This window comes from Lonchura striata, chromosome 13, assembly GCF_046129695.1.
Source record: "Lonchura striata isolate bLonStr1 chromosome 13, bLonStr1.mat, whole genome shotgun sequence".
Lineage (NCBI taxonomy): Eukaryota > Metazoa > Chordata > Aves > Passeriformes > Estrildidae > Lonchura > Lonchura striata.
The window spans coordinates 16,506,671-16,522,705 of NC_134615.1; the positions used below are offsets into that span (position 1 = coordinate 16,506,671).

The 16,035-nt window shown below is 49.6% G+C and overlaps 1 protein-coding gene and 1 long non-coding RNA gene across 4 annotated transcripts in view; one reads left to right on the forward strand and one right to left on the reverse strand.

Annotated features, from left to right (window-relative positions):
* Window positions 1–575: 575 nt before the first annotated feature.
* Window positions 576–2,201, reverse strand: LOC110476254 (uncharacterized). Its single transcript, XR_002466384.2, has 2 exons — window positions 2,151–2,201; window positions 576–742 (listed from the first exon to the last, which is right to left on the reverse strand). It is a non-coding gene; the product is annotated as an uncharacterized LOC110476254 (long non-coding RNA).
* Window positions 2,202–2,649: 448 nt separating this feature from the next.
* The window catches only part of PLEKHG4 (pleckstrin homology and RhoGEF domain containing G4), an 86,014-nt gene continuing 72,628 nt past the window's right edge, over window positions 2,650–16,035 (forward strand). For all 3 annotated transcript variants that reach the window (XM_021541127.2, XM_021541125.2, XM_021541126.2), the window contains exon 1: window positions 2,650–2,917. In XM_021541127.2, the coding sequence (XP_021396802.2) occupies window positions 2,915–2,917 (3 nt within the window). In that variant the 5' untranslated portion in view covers window positions 2,650–2,914. The remainder of the gene's footprint in view (window positions 2,918–16,035) is intronic.

The following is a 16,035-nucleotide window of genomic DNA, read 5'->3' on the forward strand; positions in this document are numbered from 1 at the left end:
AGCTTGGGAGCAGGTTCTCTGCTCCATCCCCTTCACCCCCATGGGCTCTGGGGATGTCCCAGCCCTCCCTGGCTCTGCATTGCTCTTTGTGCTGCCTGGGGAGCACATGTCTCTGTTTCAAAGCTGAGGTAGCTCCTGGTGTGTGCAGTAGCCCCCCTGAAGGAGCTTTTGCCTGCAACTGGAATAGCCCCAAAGTGCCCAGGCTTGTTACCCAGGCTGCTGATTACCAGACTTTTTTGAGACTCCAGATCTCTATTTGGAGACTGGTTCCTCTGCAGAACACAGGGTAATTGCTTTGACCTGTTTGCTGGATAAAAATAGTTGTGTGCAAGGCTGGTGCAGTCACACATGGTATAATTTTTGAGGTTGTCCTGTGCAGAACAATGAAGAGCATCTGATCCTTGTGGGTCCCTCCCAGCTCAGGATTTCTCTATGATTCTTCAATTTGGGTTAGCCCTGGGCAGCCATGGCCTTTGGAAAGGAAACATACATGTAATGCTGCAGCTGTAGAAACAGCACATAAAACTGTTTCTACAGTTTTCCATAAAACATCTGGGCATTAAAGGCATGTTGGATCTCTTCTACCTCCTTTAATTCTGTGATGGGGATATGTCTCCAGCAGAAATAGTCTGGTATTTATGATAGCACAGGGCTTGTCACGTGTGTGCTGCAGAGACATCTCTCCTGGTGCTCCCTCCTCTCTGGGAGTGGGCCAATCCCTAGGGAGACTCCCAGCAAGCACCTGCAGGAAGATATTGCAAAGGTTAGCCAAATGTAGCCCTGCTCATTGCGTGGGAGATGTGCCGGAGGAACAGATGAAGGACAAAGCTACACTGCAAATGTAGCCTTGTACAGACCCTGAAAATTATGGTCAGAGGCTCTGCTGGGGAGGTATGCTAGGCTCCTCACCCTCCTGATATGAATATATGGGGGAAAGAGGCTCTCTTGCATGCACAGACAGGATTTCAGATCTCAAATTAGTTGTTGCAGATGACAACTAATGTGCCTGTGCTGGGCTGTTAATACTCGAGGTGGCAGGGATGCTTTCCTTCACCCAGTTTGGCATTAGCAACTGCTGTCACCTGACACAGACACTACCTACAGATGGAGTGCTGCTGTGGGGAGAAGGTGACAGGCTGTTCCAGGCCATGGGGGAGCCTCTGAAAGCACGGGCTTTTTGAGAGCCAAGTGCTGAACAGTGAGGTAGCTGCTCAGCTCTGGTCACTGTCAGTGTCACAGCCCCTTTTAGCAGGACATCTCTTTGGATTAAGGAAATGCAGCAGCACACCAAGCAGCTGGTGGATTGAATGGTTGGCTTTGGGGCTGCACAAACTCCTGGTTGCTGGTTGGGTCTGGAAATACGTGATGAGGCCATTATATGCCTCATATATATATATATGCCTTATATATATATATATATATATATATATATATATATATAAGGGGTTTTAGGGCAAGCTGTTGTCAGTCCTCCCTGGAAGAGTATCTGAAGGTAGTCTTGAGCTGGACTAGCTGGCATGGCCTCTGCTGCTGGCCCTGTGGAGCAGGGTTTGGGAAAGTTTGGGACGCTGCCCCTTGAGCCAAGGCAGCAGAGGTATTGGCAGCAGTTGCTCAGTCTTCAGCAGGCAAGTACCCTGTGCTGTTCTGCTTGTCCATTCAGGAGAAGGAGATGTCTTCCCTTCTGCTGTAGGCTCTCACATCCTGCCTGAGTCACCCTGTCTCTTGGGAATGGATAAGTTTGTGTGACCTCTCCCCATAAGTGGGGACAACCAAGTTCCAGCACTGTGAACTCCTTGATGGAGGGTCAGTCCCAACCGAGGCTGCTGAGACCATGCACTGCCCAGGCTGGGGAGGCAGTTTCTGGTCCCAGGCCCTACATCTCGTGCCCAGGTTTTGTCTGTGTGTCACTTCCCGCCCTGCTTCCCGTTACACAAAGCCTTTGTGTGTCAGCAGATCCTGGGATGCCCCGCGGCACCTGCCCCTCTCCACTCTCTCCGCCTCTGTGGCTCTGCCCTTTCCCGTTGTCACTTCTGGAGGCTGCTGTCTGCCTGTTTGATGACCTTCCCCACTGTTCGGACAGTATTTTGGCCCCTGGCCATGTTAAACAATTAATGGAGGGGTGGAGAAACTTGCCGTGTTAAATTACTTACTCCTTTGGGAGGGGGTGAGGTCTCTACATCTCTTGCCTGATCCCAATGCAGTTTGTTGCTGTTGCCTGAAGCGGTCACTGCTCTCTGTTTTCCTTCTAGAAGTTAGAAAAACAGTATTTCAGAGCACTCTCCCTGTATTTCTCGGCATTTTACTTAACCTGCGGCGGCGCCTCGGGATCTCGTGGAGTGGCGAAACTTCCCTGGACTTAGAGAAAAACAAGCCGAGAGGAGGCAAGGGGGGAGGATTTTGCTGGAAGCCTCTTTGGGAAGCTGGAGACCTTCTCGGGATGCCTGCCTTATTCTCCTCCAGCAGCTATTCAGATCTTGCCGGGCGAAGGCAGCTCCCTGCCGGGGAGCATCTGCATTAAGGCGGTGTGTGCGGCGGGCCGGGCGCTCGGAGGGACGCGGAGAGCGGCGGGGCCGTGAGGAGCAGCCCGGGAGCGCTTCTGGCTCTGCCCTCGTCCCTAAGGCCCCGCAGGGCCGGGGGATGCGGCACCTTGCTCTCGTTATGCCCCTCTGCCGTCTAACGCTGGAGTTGGCTGTCAGAGAAACCTTCGAGGTCCCCTGCTCAGCCCCGGTAGTGTCATGAGTTAGATTAGTTGGAGCTGTGCTGGGGGCGGTGAGGGCTTGGATTACAGTCCAGAACTCAAAGTGCTTCGGTGGTTCACGTCGGAGGGGAGAGGAGACGCCCCGTCGCACACATGGAGGAAAAAGAGAAAAAACGCTGTCTTTGGAAGTGAGGGGGAATAAAGGAGGCCGGGAACATGGTAAGGAAATCTCTGCGAGGGGCTCTTGCCCTGGGCACGAGCAGGGCTGTGCGGGACGAAGCTGCTATCGGGGCAGCCTGCCTGGAGCCAGCGCAGGGCGCTAATGCCGGGAGTGGGAAACAGCTTTTGGCATTTCCCGTTACTCGAGTGGCACACCGTACTCTTGGTGCCAGTCCTGGGCGGTGGCTGCAGGGACACAAACTTCTTGTTGGCACTGACCCCTGCGAGGTGCCTATCGGGCTACAGTGCTGGAGCGAGAAGCTGGGATGGGTCAGTTCGGACAGAGCTTTGTCTTTTGTGCTGCCTGGATGCTGAGCTTTCCTCCTGCCCTCACTCTGCCAATCCTGCTCTGTGGCTCTGGGCATTGCCCTCTTGTTGCAGAGCCTTTTCTCCTGCCCAGGGTGGGCATCCAGAGAAAAGGCTCTGGAGCTGGGCAGGGGTGCACCTTTTCAGTGTCAAATTCTGCACGTGGGGATCTTTGTTTGGAGAGGGGAAAGGATGGTGAGCCCAGTGGGCAGGAGACTCCATGAGAGCGGCTGCAGGGCTGTCCCCTGCCCAGCCACACTGGCACTGGCACCAACAGAGGTGCCCAGCCCTGGGCTGTCAGTAGCTGGAGGGGTCACTGGCCCTGTGGTAACATCCCACCAAGCACTAATCTAGCTTCTGATGGTTTGGTAAGTTCAGCTTCTGAGCCTGCAGAAATTTGGCTTTCATTGAAGGATGAATTCAATTCTGACTTCTGCAAGTTGAACTAAGTTTATAAACCTATATATTTTCCCTTTATCACCCTCCAGCTCCTTTGCAGAGAATCCTGTGGTGCTCTTTGCCCTCACATGCCTGTCAGAGCCATGGTGTGCTCTCCCCTGCTATTCTTCTGTGGAGACATGTCACTTCTATTTCTCCATCCCAGTCAGAAGACCTCTTTCCCTCACCCCATGCCTAAGGTGTTCCTGGCAATTTTTGGTCTATGCAGGTTATATTATGAAGTTGAAATCAAAGGAGAGCACTGCTTGGGGTTGTGCAAGGTTGGGGCCATCCCTTGCAGTCTCATGGGCTGCATTTTACCATATGGGCTGGAGCAGTGCTTGTGAAATTCTGCCCTTGGAGGCCAGAGGCAGAGACTGGCTGCTACTACTCTGCTCCTTCAAGTTGGAGATGTCTTTCTGATGATTCCCAAGTGCTTTAGCCCCCTTCCTTGATGTTGCTTTAATGTGTGATGCAAAAGCTGTCTGAAGCAGGGGCCTTCATGTGGACCAGTCTGGGTGGTTGGGCATTCAAGGACCATGTATCACTGCTGAGGAGGAACTGTGTGCCTCCCAGGGGCTGAATGCAGCTGGAAGGAATAGAAACCAGAGGCCAAGCTGCCCCAGACTCAGCCATGAGTGCTGGCCACATTGTGGACACCTCTGGTCCATGGCAGGTATCTATTCTCAATGTTGTGGTAGACCAATCTACATGTTGGGAGATGCATTTTTGTGAGCAACCAACTTGTGGCTGCAGCTCCAAGCTGTTCTGATTAACTTGAGTTTTTTGTGTCCTGGTAAATCAAACAAACCCTGCAGGCAAAAGATTTGGATTTCAGTGAATGTGTGTCAGTCTGCTGGCCTGTAGGAAACCTTCCGTGGCCTCCAGCAGCCTGCAGGACTCTTTGAGACTTGGCTCCTGATGGAGGTCTGTCAAGGCACCACTGCTGCTGCCCTGCTCTGTGAGGCAGGTGATTTAATTTTCATGGGGTTTCACTGTTAGAGCTGATGTGTATGTATGGGTACAGAAGGTTGTGACAGCTGGGAGAGGCCCAAAGCACCAAATGGGTGAGAGTTTGGGCCAAAGTAGCTCACTTCCACTAGAAGTGACTTCTGAAGCTGTGGAAACCCCATAGTGAGAGCAGTGCAGGAATCTGGCTGGGCTCTGTCTACCTTGCTCACCCATCATGGTTTTTGTGACTGGGGATCTATCTTCATTCCCTGGTATTCCCATGATTCACCATTCCTGGTGCTTCCTGCAGAGAAGTTCTGGTGGCACCCCTATGCTGGTAGGAGAGAGGATGGATTTCAGCAGAAAATAGGGTCTTTCTTCCTCCAGTTATATCTTCTCCCAGGGTGGGAAGGAAATGAGTCTGGGAATCACAGAGACTTTTAAGCATTTGGGATCTTCTTTCTTTATTTCTGCGCCAAAACCATGAGCAAGATGTTGGAACACAGACAAAGTCCAGAGACATAATCCTGAGCACATGGAAGCAGTTTGAAAGCACCTCCTCTGGGGTAACAAGGTTGACAAGTTGCATTTTGCCCAGTTTCTTTTCAAAAGCTCTAGGCAGGTGAACATGCCGTTCATTGTAGCAATAAAAATAATGGCTGAATGCAAGTGACAGGCCAGATGCATCCAGATGCATTTCTATCTTCTTGTAGAAATTGCCAAATGTATTCTAGTACCACATGGGAATGGAAGACAGTAGATGCTTACAGTGAGACAATGCAGGTATCCAAGGAGGATTCTATGCTGAATCTCAGTACTTATTTTCTGAGAACCAGCATCCTGTAGCACAGCCCCTTCTGGTAGTGCTGCTGGCCACCTGCCCCAAGGGCAGCTGGCTCTGAAGGCATACCTTGATGTAGCAGAAGAGATCATAACATGAGAGCTTTGTCAGCATCTCGTGGCTGGTCACTTCAGACAAGATAACCAGCATGTCTGCCTCTAAATTCTAGAGCACAGGCACAGTGCTCAGCTCATTTTCTAGTTGCATCTCAAACAACCCTGTCTGCAACCAATCTATGTAAAATTTAAACCATCCTACAGGCTGTGCACAACCTTAACCTGAGCATTGGTGCTAAGTGTGGGTGGAAGTCACATCACAGGGGCTACGGGCTCCTTTAGCACTGAAGTGTTGAAAAAAAATCTCTGTTGAAACAATCAAGGTGTCCTACAGAAACTATAAACTGACCCCACCTGTAGGCATCTCTATCAGAGCACTTTTTGTTCCTGTTCTTGGCTGTTCACGCATGACGGAACCCCCTGTTCCAGTCCTGCAGAGCAGTGTCACCGTGGTCTGAAAAAGTGAGTAGTAGCACTGGGACCAGATGTGTTGCTGACTGAAGAGCAGTAAAAAGCAAGGACAGCTTGCCAGGATAAAGCTGCCCACTTCTGGCCATGGGGTGCTCTGTGTTTTTTTGCACCACTCATAGTACCTGATTTGCAGCTCAGAGAAGTGAGTAGACATGCCCTTGTTGATTCTGAAGGTTTGGCCATGCTTATGCCTCTCCGCCACACCAAGTGCCTCATCCCTGTTGGCTGGCCTAATCTTTCATTAAAATATTAACAAAAAATGGGGCCTTTCTTGTTGTAAGTTCTGGTTTCATATGTATCCTGTTTTTTGCATCACTGCACACCAAGCTGAAACTTCCAAGATCAAAGCAGCACAGAATGATTCTGAAAATCTTTCTGTCTGCTCAGATTTGCCACCTGCCATCAGCCTGGGAAGCCCAGGATGAACCCTTGCTTCAGCTGGTGCAACCAGCCATTGATTTGAATGGAATCAAAAGGCTCAGCTGAAGAGAAGACTTGCATGTGCTCCTCCTGGACAATCGTGGGGGAGTCTTCATGGGGCCTTATGGTCCCCTGCAATGGGGCACACTGCTGTGGCTGGAGAGTGGTTTGCATGCTGCAGAGAAGGAAAGCTGCTGGAGTTCTGATGACCTTAGCTAGGTGTCCACCTTGAGCTTTGCAGCCTGTGTTAGGCGTGGCAGAGGCTTCCTGAGCAGGTTCCTTCAGGAGGATACCTTCCCTGGGGCTGCTTGTCAAATCTCAGTGCCTCTCAACAAAACTCCAGCATTGCTGAGCCTCCAACATGGTTAAAGGATGTGGGTTATTTGCTCTCTGTTGTCATCTTGCTGAATACATTTACCTTTTGAACAAGGTCCCTCTCATATGCTCAGGAGGCTGGTATGCAGGCCCGTTAATGGATCAAGGGGAAAAATGCCTGTGGATGTATTCTCCTTTGTGTTTGGGCTTACAACCACCCACGTTTTGGCATACATCCCTTCTGTGCACAAAGATCTTTTAGAAATTGCTAGTTAAATCTCCACCCTCCTTTGATATGTATGGAAATAATGGGACACGTGAGACTGTTTTCTGCTTGGAAAAAAAATCTATTAAGGGAGTAGCTTTAAAAGCCTGTGTTCACCCCTTTCTATCTCAGGAGTTTACTGAAAGAAATGCCCTGAATTTATGACTGATTTACTTAGTTTTCCGGGAGGCATGCATTTAGTGCTGTATCCAAATATAGGGGAAATGTTTTCATCTGAATCTGTCCCACGTTTGCTGCTTAGGGGCAGGAGAACACGTGTCTCTTCCCCAGTTAGCTTAGAGAGTCTTGGATCAAATCTTGGTCCCTCTGATCAGAAACACTTGTCCCTTCTTCAGCGCAGACTGAAGCTTCTTGGAGTGGCCCATGGCTGAGCTGGCATAACCATGGACATCTCTGAGGTGCCTGCTCTGTCCTTCTGGCTCATCCTTCCTCACAGCCTCTTCCTAAGAGGCATCTGATGACTGCTGCCGGGTGCTTTTTCCTGTCAATGGTGTGCAGGGATGTGCTTCTCCAAGGAAGGTCCTTCTACACTTACTGCATTCTCATGTGCTCAGCCATCCCCTCCTGGAATTGTAGCTCTGTTCAGAGCAGTTTCTGTCCGCCTCTGACATAGCAGGACTCATATTTCATGAGCACATGGTAACACAGTGTGTTTAAGGCCAAGAGGAACTATGGCTCATCTATATGAGCCATATGGGATATTGGGACTGTAGAGTGTTACCTAGCTTCCATATGGAGTCTGGGAGCTCTTTAACTAAAAGAGGATAATTTTTCTGTGGCATCCACCCTCAGTTATGGAGGTTGCAAGACATGGAGAATCCACCAGTCCCCATGGGAGGCTGTCCAGCAGCTCATGTACCTTGCGAAAGGAAGGGATGAGATCTGAATGTGAGCCCAGAACGTGTGCAACACTGGCACAGAACTAATACCCTAAGTACTGACCACATGAAGATCGTTTTTGGCACTCATCAGCTGGCCTGATGAAGGATTATCATTTTCTTTTTGAGCACAGGCGGCTGCCCATCTGTTGTAAGATGCCCCCAGATGGGTGTTTGAACACAAGGGGTTGGCTATGGCCTAATGCCTCTGACTAAAAGGTGTTAAAATGAGCTGACCTGTTTGGTGAAGAATTTACTTAGGGTATTTTATAGCTGGCTGGCATAAAGAAATCTTTCATCTGCCTGGAGTGCCCTGTTAGTTAGTACCCATTAGGTAGAAATAAGAAGGGGTACAACATGCTGCTGCTTGGGTTGGTTTGCCAGATGGATGCCAATGCCTGAAGTTGAGAGCAGAGTAAATCCTATCACTAATAATGGGGTGCATGAACTCAAGCAATTTCTTTTGTTCCGTAGCAGAGAAAAAGGTTTTTAGCACATTTGTAGAAAGAGCTCTGTAAAGAATGGAAGTCAGTTGCAATGTCTCAGGACTTGTATAGAAGTGGTCTGTGAAATTCTTGGCTCTGACTGTGATATCTAACAGGATTTAGCCAGCCTTGTCTGGGCCTGTTGTAGGAACATGACACTTGGAATGTGGAGGTCCCTGGCTGGACTGTGGCATACGGTGCCACAGGCAGAGTGTCGGTGCCCAAGGCAGGGCAGCCTGTGCAGGCTGGCAGCAGGAGGGAAGAGGAGAGCTCCAGGCAGCCTGGAGGGGGTGGAAAGGTGCACATGGCCAACAATGGGCAGTGAAACCATGGCTGCCAGCACTCATGCTCTTCCAGCATGAGTCTGTTGCTGGGAAGGCTTTTGTTCCAAAAGTACCCAAAGCTTTGCAGCACACAGAGTGCAACCTGTTTAATTAATTGCATTGTTAGAGCTATGCCAGTAATATTTAAAAAAAAATAAAAATCTGTGCTTAGACAGCTATTTCAGATTAAGGACTTAATCCCTTGATTAAACTAAACCAAAATAAGCTGGTGTCCAGCTGTAGGATGGTGTTTTATACACAGCTCTTCTCATCCACTTGCAGGCCCTTGTTTCAGTTGGAAGATGTCTGTTTAAGGACAGGGCTTTGATCTGTTCACTCAGCTGCCCTTTAAACACCTATATCATCTCCTTGATCTATTTCTAATAGAAAGTAACTGGTCCTTGAGAGCAGGGCTCATTTGTTGCTATGGATAAAATGCCTACCTCCTGCTCAGTATATTGAGAACTCGTTAGGGAGCAAGACATGTCCCTGTGAGGTCATCTTCATTTCCCAGGTCTTCTCCACTCTGACTAAAAGGCAACTTTCTTGGATTGTGGGTTACCCCCACTTTGGCCTCTTTACTCTTCACCAGTTGTCAGCAGCTCTTCTAATGTGTTGGATGTTGCACAGACAAAGGAGAAAGTTACAATCTCTTCTCCAGAAAAGCTGGAGTACAAAAACCTAAAGGATAGAGAGAAGTAAGGTGGATTAAGGGGAAGGTGCTGTATTAGACCCAAGTAAATTGGGGTCTTGGGCTGAGCCTGCTCAGGTGACTAGTCCTATTGTCATATGATAATGACTTTTTAGGCCACCTGCAGTGTGGTGCAGAGCCAGGGATGTACCTGAACCAGGTGGCCTCTGCTGCCTTCTATTCCCTGCCTTTTGTGCCAGCACAAGAACAGCTTTGGTGTAGTTGTTCACTCCAAAAGTGAAGCATGCAGGAGGTCATGCTTCACTTTCAAAGGAATCTGGGGTGTCCCCCCTTGAGTGCAAACAAACCAAGCCTGAGCTTGGGAAGATCACCCAGCTTTGGGCCTTTCCGCAGCTGCGCACGCCCAGACCTACAGCATGCGCAGAACAGGGACCTCGGAGCTGAAAAGCAAATACATCATTTTTCCCTTTGTTTAATTAAATGAGAGATCATGAGTTAATCGCTTCCAAGCGCTTGTTTTCCTGCAGTGCCTGGAATGATAATCCTGAGCGCTGCCCAGTAGGAGCTGCTTTGGCTGCCGCAGCCGCGTCAACACGGAGTAGGGTTGGGAGAACAGAGGGAGGCATCTGGAAATGATTCTCTGAGCTCTGTCTGCAGAACACCACTCCCTGCAAAGCTGTAGGAGCTGGTTTATCCACAGGCTATGGAGCAGTCCTGCTTGCCTCAGTGTAGGGGAGCTGAGCCAGGCTACAGCCATGCCCTCTGCAAGGGATGCCATCGTGACATGCAGAAAGCAGCTTGCTTTTGGAGGTGCAGCCCTTCAGCAAAGCTGGCCTGGGTGAGACTGCAAACACTTGCCTCCCAAGTGGAAGTGGGTGCTGTGCTTTTCTCCCTGAAAAGCCTAAAACAATAGCCCAAAGAGCAGGTAGAGCTGTTCCTGGTTATCTCACAGGAAGGTGGTGTAATTACAGGAGTGGGAATGCCTACCTCTATAACTGCACCTCTTAATAATACATTATTTTATCCAGAGCAAGGCAGGGTGCCGAAAGCAGGCGCCCTCTTCTCAGCCTCCCCCTGAGCCTCAGAGTAAGCAGTAGAGGGGGGAGCTGGCACTTACTCTGGGAAGATTTTTCTCTCTTGAACTCATTGCCGCTGTGATTAGAACAGCTCAGGAAATGGGGCTGGGAGGGTTCTCCTCTCTGCAGCAATGGAGTGGGAAATCTCAAATTTTGTCAGAAAAACAAGCCTTCTTTTTAGCCAGAGACCTTTCTGAACACAGAAATGTCTCTTGTATTTAAAGGGAAAGCAGTCTGTCTTTCGGCTCTGTGTCAGAAAGTGGAAAGGCTTCATGGAAAGCCCAGAGGTCTGTTTTTACTGGAAATGAGGTTTCTCACGTCAGCTGAGATCTGAGCAGCCCCAGCCAAGTGGTGCAGCACAGCAGCCTTTGCTGGCGGAGGGACCAGCTAACCTGGCCCTGCTCAGCGCCTGCTGTGAGCTCCTTTTCCCCCAGTCCCAAAGCTGGCTGGGAGCCATGGGCAGGAGCTGTGTTGTGCTGCTTGGAGCTCTGCCTCTCCCCAGTTTTGCTATTATTTCTACTTTCCAGTCTGGGGTGTGGGAGGGTTGGGTCATATCTTCCCCTCACCTTTGCACACTCTGGTCTCTCCTGTCCTGCCTTTGCACTGTCTTGGCACCTGGGCAAGAGGGGAGAAAAGTGGGTGCGTGCAGGACGTGGCCATGCCCTGGGCAGCTGGCAGAAGGAGGACAAAGCTGTGGGAGCTCTGGCAAGGTCTCCCTGCTAGGCGGGAACCCAGACGCTCCATGACTCAGAGCTGGGTGTACCACTGGTACCACTTGCTGTGCTCGCAGCCCTGCTGGGCTCTCCTCCACTGCCCAGATATGCTCCTTGCTCTGCCAAGCCATGGCAAGCTCTGGATTTAACTGGGGAACTTTGGGACATGTAGTTTCATTCTCTGGCAGCTCAAATGAGGGTGTAGGTTTGTGAAAGCAGAGCTGTAGGTCCTTTAACTGAATTCCTGTTGTGGGATGAATCCTCAGCATGTTACATGGCCAGTCTAGCCTGCTGGAAAGGAGTGTTGTCTGCCATAAGTCATGGGTTAGTCAAATTGTTAGTCTGATCTCACTAAAACAATCTTTTTTAGTAGTCTGCAGACAGCATCTGGGCTGTTATCAGGGAAAATCTGTGCCTCTTCATGTTTGCCTTGACCAAAACGCAGTACTTTGTAGGCAAAATGAGAGAAATGCGTGGGTGAGTTGTAGGGAAAATGCTGCCAAGGCTTTGTTGTCCCAGGTGGGTCCAGAAGCATTTCAGGCCACCCCTGCATTGATTTACATTGTCCTGAGCCACTTGGGTTGCTGTCTCCAGCTTGAAGGCCAGAGATATTCTGATGCTGAGTGAAGTGCGTGTGTAGCCCTAGGGATGACCTCTCTGCTCCCTAGGCAGGCTGACGTTTTCTTCTCCAAACCTGGGGGAGGTTCTTTAGGGTTCAGACTTAATTGGTGAGCAGCAGGTCCCAAAAAGGAAGTTCAATCCTGAGTAAGAAAGAAATGTAGAATGACAGGAGTTCCCAGGGGCTGGAGCTGCTATACTGCTCTCCTTATGCCCACAAACGTAGGCAGAAAATTCAATCAGTGCACCTAGAAAAGCCTAAGAAACTCCTCGTTACTCCAGGTGCCTCGTGGCAGGCTCCTCTTCCAACCTGCAGTATCTGCTTGCACCAGAAGTAGATACATCCCCTAAGCAGGGTTGCAACAGCTGCTGGGCTCCTCTTCTGCCCAGGCACTCATAGCTTCATTTCTGATTGACTCCTGGTTCTTGCTGCAGTTTGTGATGGAGTGGGGCTCTAAGGGCTGAGCAGCAGAACTTTGCCACAAACAGTCTTTACTGTTCTATTTGTCACAGCATCCGTGGTTCCTGCAGGGGATATGCAGGGGAAAAAGGGCAGCCCACCTACCCACTGCTCAGACTGAAGCCCTCTGCCTGTTGTGAAGTCCTCCTGGGTTCTCACTGCTCCCCTGGCCTCCTGGGTGGGACCATGCTGGGTTGCTCCTGTCACATGGCTCAGTCCATGGAGCCCATCCCATCCCAGTGTGGTGCTTTCCTCTTCTGTCCCTGTGCTCCAGCCCCTGCACCGGCAGCTGGCTCTCAGCTGAGCAGCAGGGAAAGGCAGTTTGGCCGGACATGACCTTAACCTGGGCTTTATTTAGCGTCTTGATTTATAGAGGAGTTATTTTAAAAGCATGTTTCTCTTTTAGGAGGTGTGGTGGAGTAGTGGCAGTGAGCTGGAGTTTATAGGTCCTCCTATGCTATTGACAAAGAATCATTTAAATCCCTAGACTCAGAAATGCTCTCTGGCTTGTTTGGAAAGTGCTTCTGTTGGTGTTTGTGCCAGTGGCTGAAAAGGAGCACATGTCCAGTACCTTTTCTTGTGAGAGGGATGTGGCAACAATGTTGGAAGCAGGGAAGCTTGAAATGTGCAGTCCCTGAAGGAAGCTCTTTTTTTCAGCAGGCTCCTGTGCCAGGCTCTGCCAGCTCTTGGGGACCACTGTGGGCTGGTTGTAGTGGATATATGCTGGGGCAGGAGTGCCTCCTCCATGGATTCTTTTAGCTTTTGCATAGATCCTTTAGCTTGTTCTTCTCTCCAGGTGCTGTTCACTTATTTTAGGTCACAAAAGTTTCTCCTTGTGTCTGCTGGGTGTTCCATTGGTCACATCCCTGTTTGAGATAAGGGATGGAATCTCTGTAACAAGTTGACCAGAAATTGTGGAGGCTCCTTCTCTGGAGATACTCGAAAGCTGTCTGGACTAACATGCTCTAGGGGAGCCTGTAGAGGTCTAGGGTGCTCCTAGTATGGTCTAGGGCACTCTGGAGCAGTGAAGTTGGACTAGATGACCTCCAGTGGTCCCTTCATTACTCATTCTATGATTCCATGATGTAGGTGAGATGTGCTCTAGACTTCAGGTTTATCAGCCTCAGGACCACAAAGGTCCTACTTCTATTCCTTTCTCTGGTTTGTGTGAGTTCCCTGTGCCTGCAAACCAGGTCTCCTGCACGTGCATGGCAGCCAGCCCTGCCAGCAAGCTGGATGTGTGAGGCTGCCCATCTGTGCTCTGGCATTCCACAGCAGGACAATGAGGCCTCTTGTAGTCCTGGGTAAGGTGCTTTCCTCCAGCCCCACCGCAGTCTTAGAAGTTAATTAATGCAAATAAGCAGCCCCATCCCTAAGATTGTGAGCTGGGTTAATGAGTCCCTTACTGAAGGAGAATCTGTTGCTGTTGGAGGCTCAAGCTCTGCCATGTTCTACCCTCTTTATTTTCAAGGTGGCTTCTGAGGCACTGCCATGTTTCACCCTCCTTCCAGGCAGGAGCTATCCCTGGGTGACCATCCTGGGTGGGAGCACTGAAGAGCAGTGTCACCTCAGCATTCATCTGTGGCACACAGAGGCTGCCATGTTCTGTAGCCTCCCAAGGATGCTGGTGCTGCAAGCCAATGCAGCACAGTGGGATGTAGGAATCTAATTCCTGTTTGGGGCTTTTCCTGCAGAATTAGCAGAGATTGGTGCAAACATTTCTTTCCACCAAAAGGTAGTGGTTGAAACCTTCTCTCTATCCTTTAGAAATCTACACAGCTATCATGGCTTTGTGGTATAATCTAGCCAGAGGGAGATAAAGCCTCTGTGCTCAGGAGTGCAGTTAGCACTGCACTCTGCAATGGCTACAGGCTATGGTATTCTGTATTTTGCTAAAGGAAAGATAATGTGCGACCTGGTTTATTTTAACCATATAAAGGATTTTTGATTTGGTGCCAATGTTAATAATTGTTTTGTGAAGTCTAAGGCAGCAGGAATGGTGTGAGAACCTTAGAGCGATGTACTGACTCATGTGCAAATATTTTGACTTCTTTGTTTTATTTGCAACAGTGAACTTAACAAATTTATTTTGGGGCGGGATTGATATCTGAAAGAATTTTGCTCAAGCAGGGCATGGTGACAGAAAATGGTGCAGAACCAACCCCAGCTGGTTTTGACTGATGTTTTCAACTTGTGGGCTGTGGAGGGTCAGAGGGAGATTGTTGTTAAATGCTGCCAGCAGCAATGCTACTGTGACAGTGCCCAAGAAGGTGACTGGTGGGGTGGGAGAGCAGGTGTGAGATGCCCAGTTTTATATGACAAGGTCACAGGCACTTGCTGGGACAGGTTGGTATCAACAGAGGTTATTATTTTTTGGAGTGGAAAGTAAATTGTTTAAAACAGCCTTCTCCTCCTATTTAGAATTTGGGTTAAATGCTCATTCCTTAGAATTCAGCGCTTGGGAGTGTGCACATAGGGCTTTTGCTTTTGGAATTCTTGGCTTAAGAATATTGGATTAAGTGTTCCAACGCAGGATAATCTATGATTCTATGTGTATGAAAAATAGCTCCTTAACCTCTGTTTATCTAGTTGCATTGGCCTTGAGTATAGCAGGAGGCAGCTGCTCTCTCAGAAAAGGTGTGGACACTTTAGGATCCTGCTGCCTTCCATCTAGCCTTGCTTATGCTGACATCAGGAGAAACAGCAGAAAAGGTAAGGAAGCAGTACTGTCCCACAGGCAGTGAGTGGTTTGCCTGTCACCGTAGTTCTGCCAGCTCATTGCAGGCAGGGACTGTGGAGGTATCACCTGAGTGTCCTCACCTCTCCTGTGCAGTCCCACAGGCTGTCCTACAAGGTGGCTTTGCATCAGGGCAGGGAGTTTATACTGTGCTTAAACACACAACCCTCTAAAGGAGGAACCTGGAGATTGGTTAGCTGCGAGAGATGGGAAGGCTTGTGTGAGGAGCATCATCTCTGCTGGGCTTCAGGTCAGTTCAGGCTTGCTCTGAGACTGTTGAACTTTTGCGGGCTGCTGGAGGCATCTTCAGTGATGTACTGCAATGGAGTGGAAGCAGTGAAACCCTTTGTTTCCTCCTGACCCCCTTGTTCTACTGTTCCCTGGTTGTGGCGTAAGCTGTTGTGGCACTGCTTTGTTTAACTTTCTCTCCCAAGCTTGCTGTGGGACTGAAATGTATTTTCAGGCATGTTCATGTAGTTGTTCCTGTTTTGCAGGAGGCTGTAGGGCTTCTGCGTAAGCAGCTGAAGTGCTTTTCTTGTCTCTAGTGAAAGGACGTGGATTTGGATCAGATGAGGATCTGGCCAGACACCTGAGTAAACTTTCATTTGGTTTTGGAGCAAAACTTACTCCCACTGGCTATAAGCTAGCCCAAGGGATCCCCTCTAAAACAGAAAAGAAAGGATCCTGATCCTCTCTCCAGATATGTACAGCTTTATATTTTTTTTACTTGTTACTTTTTGGCAAGCTCTCTTGATTTACACCCATGCAGTAACTCAGAATTTGGCCTCCAGCACTGGAATTGGTCCTGACACTATGGGCAGGCTCTGTCTGGCAGGTTCTCCCAAATGAAGGTGGATGCAGACAAGCCATTGCCTCTGATCCCCCTGAACAGGCATCCCAGGCATGAACGGGTGTGCTCAGGGACCGCAGGCAGCCCTGCTCACACGCATTGTGTGAATCCTCCTGTGAGGCATCTCTCACTGCAGAAAACTCCTGGCTTCTGGAGCAGAGCCTTTCATGAGAGGCAAACAGCTTTGAATAATGAGGAGTCACTCTGGAACCAAACAGCTCTGGCACCTTATCCTGTGCTGG